Genomic DNA, 7500 nt, shown 5'->3' on the forward strand with positions numbered 1-7500 from the left:
TCATCCCAGCCTTTCAGGGGATACAGGTAAGTGTTTCAGTATTTATTCATGTTTTTATTTTTATTTTTTTATTTTTTTTTAAGGAATGACAGATTTTGTAATAATGATATTCATCATTAAGAAAGAAGGAAAGAAAGGTGGTAGCCTGTGTTAAAGGTATCAGAACAGAAGACAGAGAAATTACAATGATCTTCATAGTTATTTCAGCTGTATTTATGGGACATAATAGAGAGAAAAATCTGTGATCTACTTTGGAAAATCAATCCTTCCTTTGTGTATGAAAAACCAAAAGGATAAGAGTCTCGATGAAATTTTTTTGGTATATATCATATATTTCCTGTCTGTCTTTGGTACACATTTTGGAAAAAAACTGTCTTCCAGATAAGAAAATTCAAGGATTTAACCCAAAACTGCCGGGGAAAATTGAACAAAAAATGGGGAAAATGCTGTGCCTATTTTCTATATCTTTTTGTGAAATGTCTGCCCATAGATGGCTCTGCTAGTGCTTAGCCACAAAGGAGTCAATTAGTAGACCTTGTGACCTTACCTGATTTGAATTAGCGGGAAAAAAATGTTTTTTATTAGTGCTATGAATATCGATGGTGTTATTTTTATTATAAACATTATAATTATTATAATGTTTTTTAACATTAATAACAGCAAAATAAGATAATGTAAAATATTTCGTAAACCAAAGAAAAGGGTGAACGGGCGAGACAGGCAGTACTCGTAACTGGCTCATTGGTGACTTAGTACAAGTGTAGCCATCTATGTGTAAAAAAAATCTTAACAAGTTCTCACAGTGGGCATAACACGTACCTACACGTCATACCTGTCGGCAAGGGGTTAAAATCTTCTAATATTTAAACTTCACATTTTAGACCAAAAGCAATAGCTACTATGATTCCTTTCTACATTTTTCTTTATATGATATGTCCAAAAAAAAATTAAAATACTGCCGTGATCCCTTTAAAAAACAAAATAGCTTACCCCCTTGGTCCTGACTGTTCAATGTTCAATATTATTGCTTGGCTGAAAGGTGATATATATATATATATATATATATATATATATATATTTATTTATATATATAATGTATGTATAATGTATGTATGTATGTATGTATATATACAGACACCAACAGAAACCTGACAAATCTAAAAAATAAAAGCTTTTAAAACTTCTTCAGATTATTGTAATTAATTCCATAGGGACTTTTTTTATATATTTCATCCAGTCATCATTATTAGAAAAGGATCTAATGATCATGAAAGTTTAGAAGAAGAAAATACATAAAGATATGCACATGTATTTGTTAATACATTTGTTTTATAATCATTCATAGCAAAATATGAATTTATATTTTTCAAAGATAACTTGTCAGTACTATAGAGGAAGATTATTTTCTGATAATTCTAAAGTTTCAGGGCTGCCATCTCCCATGAACGCAGTGATATCGTCTGGTACAGTATAGCATGTTAGCCTGTCAGTAAACATTTATTTCAACTTCTCTTAACGGTGTTGTGAATATCTTGCTCATTCTGTTTTTCATTTAGTTTGTCCCTTTTTTAAAGGGGGAGAAAAAGTAAAAAATCTCGCTAATGTTTCAGTGAAAATTTTAAGATAATAAGTTACTAAAATTATGTATCCATTTGCACTCCTGGTCATGGTCCTATTCAAGCTAATCTAACACATACCTGTTCTTGCTGCTGGAAACTGAACTCTATTCTTGTCTCTGTTATCCCTTATAGCAGATTTAACATGATTAAAATTATTAAGATTGTAGTAAGATAAATCATGATTTTAAACAGAGATGAAGTTTTACTGATATTATATATATATATATATATATATATATATATATATATATAAATATATATATATATATATATATATATATATATATATGTATATATGTATGTGTGTATATATATTTATATATATATATATTTTTTTTTTTTTTTTCTTTTTCCCTTTTCTTTTCTTTTCTTTTTCTTTTTATTAATTGTTTTGAATGAATATTACCAGATACATTATATATCCCAGTGTTTATACAAATAAAAGATTATGTGCATTTTGTACAATATAATTTTATAGTATGATGGTGCAATGATAGCAATATGATATAATTCCAGAGTCAGTGAGAATAAAGGGAAGTTAATTTACAATATCAATATAGTGTCCACTGATGCTAAGCCTCATATTCTAGCAATTAAAAGGTACTTGTAAGATTCTTATGCGATGTTTTAAAATACAGTATAATTGCGTGTCTCTGTAAGATGTAAGGTTTCTTTGTTGTTAACTTCAAATAATGCATTTTTTCTTATTTTTACTCCTTCAGTTTAAAGAAGATAAAACTTTTTTTTCATCTGCTCAATGTAAAAAGTTTAATTTTTCATCAATCTTGCTTAACAGTGTTACTTGCTGTATAAAGTATAAAGTTGTAAAAGGGCCCTCGTGTATTTTAATTTCAAGTATCATAATTAACAAACCAACCTAGTCAAGTCAGATTAACCCTACACATTGTGTTTGAAATATAACTAGAGTGTGTGTGTGTGTGTGTGTGTGTGTGTGTGTGTGTGTGTGTGTGTGTGTGTGTGTGTGTGTGTGTGTGTGTGTGTGTGTGTGTGTGTGTGAGTGTGAGTGACAGAGAGACAGAGACAGAGGCAAAAAAATGATGTGGCACCATTTAATCAGCTAGCAAAAACTCATGTTTGGGAATGCTTTTCACTGGCAGAATCTTGTGGGAGGAAGATGTAGCAATCATAAATCTGTCAGTGCAGGCTCACATGCAGGATGCCTTACTCTTGTGGTTTAATTTATTTTTCCCAATTATCTGCCTGTTGTCATGTCTTACACATGATAATACCTATAAAGATTCTAGAACTAAGGTTAGCATTTTTATTTATAAATGGCTGGTGGATTGACATAGTTTGATTATGGTATCAGAGGAAAATATTGCTGTTTTGCCTGGTAAATGCTGTGAGGATAACCACTGGTAACATGTTGAATAGTGTCTAGATTACTTTTTGCCCAAAAAGCCCATATTGTAATCATATTTGTGACATTTGTGCATCCTGGTCCTACTTCATTTATGAGTCATACAATTTGAGAAATGAATTGGGGATATTACATGAATAATTATAACATCCTTCTTTAATTTTTATATTGTATTTATAACACTACTGTCATGTACCAAAATATGCTAAGAAGTATTTTTTGTGTAACTAATAAATGGTTTAAGTACCAATCTGAAAATGCCAAGTAAAGCACTGTTTGTCGATTTGTGGGTTACAGCATTAAGAAAGCAACTTTGACTCATTCACGCCAGGTGACGTCCTGTCACATCATAGCAAAAAATTTCACTGCTTGCAGGTGACATCTAATCACATCATGAGCCTGGGCCCCTGTGCCTGGGATGATGACTTGGGAACCTGGCCACAAGCTGGACAGTAGCTCAGGCTTAGCAAAGTGTGCACTAATGTATTTTGGCCATGCCAAACTTTATTCAGAATTTTATTGTTTAAAATCGGTTATCTAATTGTGCCAAATAAAGATATTTGTTTCTTAGGGATATGATGTAAGAAAAAGACTTTATTGCTGGTATTACATAATGAATTCCATAATATCTTTTTTGAGATTTCTTCATAACAGGCTCATAATATCATCTAAAAATTTCTAGTCACAAAAACTAAGAAGCTTAAACCTAATGTATAGCTGGATGCTGCAGGAAATTGTGGGAATACATACATTGAAGCAGATCCTTTACTAAGGAATAAGTACACAAAAACTTGATAAACTTAAACTTTCACAAAAAAGATGTTAAGGTGTTATGTTCTTATGACAGTCAGGCTTGTAGTTGTGCAAAATTTTGCTTAATACGAACAACAATAACTATGTTAGCATTGTGATGTTCGGAAACACTTTTCAATCCCACACTTTCATTAAAGCAGACAGATTTTGTAAACTAATGAATTATATTTATTTACTACTGTAATTAAGTGTTTTGTTATAAATTTTAGGGAGCTACAATTGAACAAGATTAGTTTATGATTTTAAGTACTTGCATCTGTCCTTAAAGAAAAGCTGCTAAGGGTAGTGCTGATTGAAGGAATAGTGAACACATTAACTTTTACATTTGATGGTAGGCTGAGTAGATTTTCTGGTAGATAGATTCATAAGTAGGTCTTAGTTGATAGTTAGTTAGACATTGTGGTAGCTAAGTAAATCATGGATTATTGATAGGCATATAGATATTGTGGTAGATGGATAGAGAAGTAAATCATAGATGTTTGGTAGAAAGATAAGATATTGTGGTAGATGAATGGATAAGTAAAACTAGATGACCAATAGATAGAAATTGAGATATAGATATCTATTTTATGCATTCCCCCTTTCCTCTTCTCTCTGAAACTATTTAAAAGAATAAAATCTTCAGTTTTGTTTCTAAATGTTTTTTTTTTTTCTCTCTTTTTCTATCATTTCTTTTCTTGTTCTTTTCCATGCTCCTTTTTCTCAGTATAGTACTATACTGAAAATTATTTCAGTTGTGTCTACAGTAATAAAGACCACTCACAACATCAGCAACAGCATTAAGAAAGATAACAAGAAGTCGCATACTGTTTCAGGCACCCCTAAATGATGCCAATGCTACGGGGGGCTTCTTAGGCCTCAGTGCCGATACCAACAAGGCCCACCTCGTCCGAGCCATGCTAGAGTCCCTCGGTTTCCGAATATACCAGATGTACAGTGCCATGCTTAACGAAGCGGACTATGAACTACTAAGCTTAAGGTACGTTTTTTTGTTGTTGTTATTGCTGTTGTTGTCTTTTTATATCTCTCTTTCTTTCTTCTTTCTTCTTCTTTCTTTCTTTCTTTCTTTCTTTCCTTCTTTCTTATTTTTTTATTTATTTATTTTTTTTTAAGGGGTGGGAACTAGTGATTGAGGCTTTAGGATTTCTATATACTTGGATGTATGTACAGGTATAGTTGTATGATGTACATTGTTTACAGAAATAAGAAAATGTATGTGTGGGTGTTGTGTTTATTTTATTTTATTTTTCCATTTTCTTTCTCTTTTTTGTAGAAGGAAAAGAGGTTTTAAAGAATATTAATTGTTTAGGGGAATTTATGTGTATGTGCCCTATATGTAGTATGGTGTTGGGGTATTTTTGGGTATTTTGCTTTTATTTTTCATCTCTCACAGTTTTCTAGAAGGACTACCATTTTGGAATAGTAGGAAATATAGATGCTTACTAGATGATATGGTTTTGTTGGTGCAAATGGGGACTGTTGCTGTGTAGTGTTTTTCAGATTTAGCAGACCTTCTTATTTTTGTTTCATATTACAAGGACATATTGTTCTAGATCTTTGCAGGGAAAGGTTTTAGTTCTGGTGTTTTTCCTGTGAATCAGTTTATATTTATTTTGTATTTCGTGTGCAATGTTTATTATTTGCCCTTCTTAATTTTTTTCTCGTTATCTTTCCACTTTTCCATCAACTCTTCATGTTATTATTATTGTTCTTTTTTTTTATTCTTTGACTCCTCACTCTTTTTCTTATATTTCTTTTTGCTCTTTATCTTCTTAACAGTTTCTCTTTTCTTTAATGTTTAACTCATTGGATCCGGATGCTTCACTACCATCACGTGGCCCAAAATACAGGCATAAGTCTTACATGAGCAGATGCTGTGCCAGGTGTGTGGCATGAATACTTGTCTGCTGTAACAGGGCTCCATGCCTCCCCTTTGCAATGTTATATTGTCTTTTTGTAGCTTTTGTGCCATTTTCAAATTCTTTATCCAGGAGGTAATAGACTGTTTTCCTTGCACAGACTCCATATCATATATATCTCAGTGCAATAATAATAACAATTAATAAAAATTTGTCTTTTGTGTCATTTTTATTTTTTTTCATAATATTCAGTTTTCTGTATTACAACGTGCACTGCCAGTCATGGTGGACAGGAATAAGATCCTGAACATGGCTCTCGGACATTATTCCAGACTGGATTGATATAATGCAAAATCACCTCCCTAAATGCCAAATGAGTCTAATCACCCCCAAGAGCTTTGTGCACTGTGGTGAGTCTCCCATCACTCTAGCCTTCAGCTGAAATGCTCATGACGGCAAGATTGTGTCACCCCGGCCAACAGCCACATTTGCCCATGATGGCATGTTCATGTCACTTGCCCCTCAAGCCAAATTTTTTCATGACGTGATGGTCACATCATCCAGATCGTATGGGTTAATAGAAGATTGCCAAATGTATAGGGTTGAATGAGAAAGTATTACAGCATTGTGTTTTATTATCTTTTGGTTAGAGAGTATACAAGTGATAATTATATAACAGCAGATTTTGATACAAAAGTTCATAGATAAAGATTAATATATATATTTTAGGGTTAGTGGATAAAGAACTTTTTTTCTTGTATTTTGAGATAGAAGACTTTGGTAATACAGCAAATTGAGTTCCCCAGAAAAAAAAGTTCAATGTAGCTTTTCTTTCAGTTTCAATGGAAGTAAATATTGGTAATTATTTATTTTGGTTTATTGATTTAATTTCTATCTTAAACAATATTTTGGAAGGCGTATGATGTTGAAGTTACTGATGTTTTGATGTTTTTATAGGCTAGGTAGTTATATAGGTTCCTTTAAAAGCTATTTTGCATGAAACATGCAGTAAATGCTTTGATGCAGTTTTGTTTAACCCTTAAGTGTTGTATTTGCAACAATACCATGATGTTTGAATGATATATATGTCATCTTTGTTTTGCAGTCTTATCAGAACAGCCAGTATTCCAGGATTTTTGTTTAACCCTTAAAGGACACCCCCTGTTATGGTATAGCAGTGAATCAAACAATTAATTATATCTACTTTGATGCAATTTTACAATATATATATATATATATATATATATATATATATATATATATATGTTTTTTTTATCTACCAATCAAAATCTACATTATGAGACATGAAAACATCATAATAATTGTCTGGTATCCTATAGGAATATAGGCATTCTTTAGCTGACCTGTTAACCAAGGATGCCCAAATGTTAAAGAGTTAATGGCTCACCAGTGGGCATCCCAGGGCACCACCCTTACCCCCTACCTTCTACTCTCTGCAACCCTTACTCCCACTCTCCCCTATTCCTACCTCCCTACCCTTTTTCCACCACACACTCAGGGGATAGGGAAGGTGTAGGGTGCCCTCTGGTAGCCATTAGCATGCTTTCCTGTGTGCTGGCTGTTCATAAGAAAACAACTATGGCATGTATGACATTCACACATCCTGAGGCTTGTCACACATTAGACAACCTTTAGCTGACAGATTTATGAATGATGCTTAGAGTAGAATTATGGATAAACAGACATTTTTTTCTTCATCTGAGGACCTTCAGCTTGTGCGTTTGAATAAGGAGGAGATATGCATTTTAAGGGTTAATAATCCAAGAGTTTTAGATGTATTAGATGATGAAAAGAGGTATGTTAAATG

General features: G+C 32.4%; 1 protein-coding gene across 1 annotated transcript in view; it reads left to right on the forward strand.

Moving 5' to 3' along the window:
* Positions 1–7500, forward strand: part of LOC125024774 (putative glycerol kinase 5) — a 42377-nt gene that overhangs the window by 20511 nt on the left and 14366 nt on the right. The window contains exons 10-11 of the mRNA XM_047612539.1: positions 1–26; positions 4629–4792. The exon at positions 1–26 is cut by the window's left edge and continues 69 nt beyond it. Coding sequence (XP_047468495.1) covers positions 1–26; positions 4629–4792 — 190 coding nt within the window. The remainder of the gene's footprint in view (positions 27–4628; positions 4793–7500) is intronic.

This window comes from Penaeus chinensis, chromosome 4 (assembly GCF_019202785.1).
Source record: "Penaeus chinensis breed Huanghai No. 1 chromosome 4, ASM1920278v2, whole genome shotgun sequence".
In the NCBI taxonomy this organism is placed as follows: domain Eukaryota; kingdom Metazoa; phylum Arthropoda; class Malacostraca; order Decapoda; family Penaeidae; genus Penaeus; species Penaeus chinensis.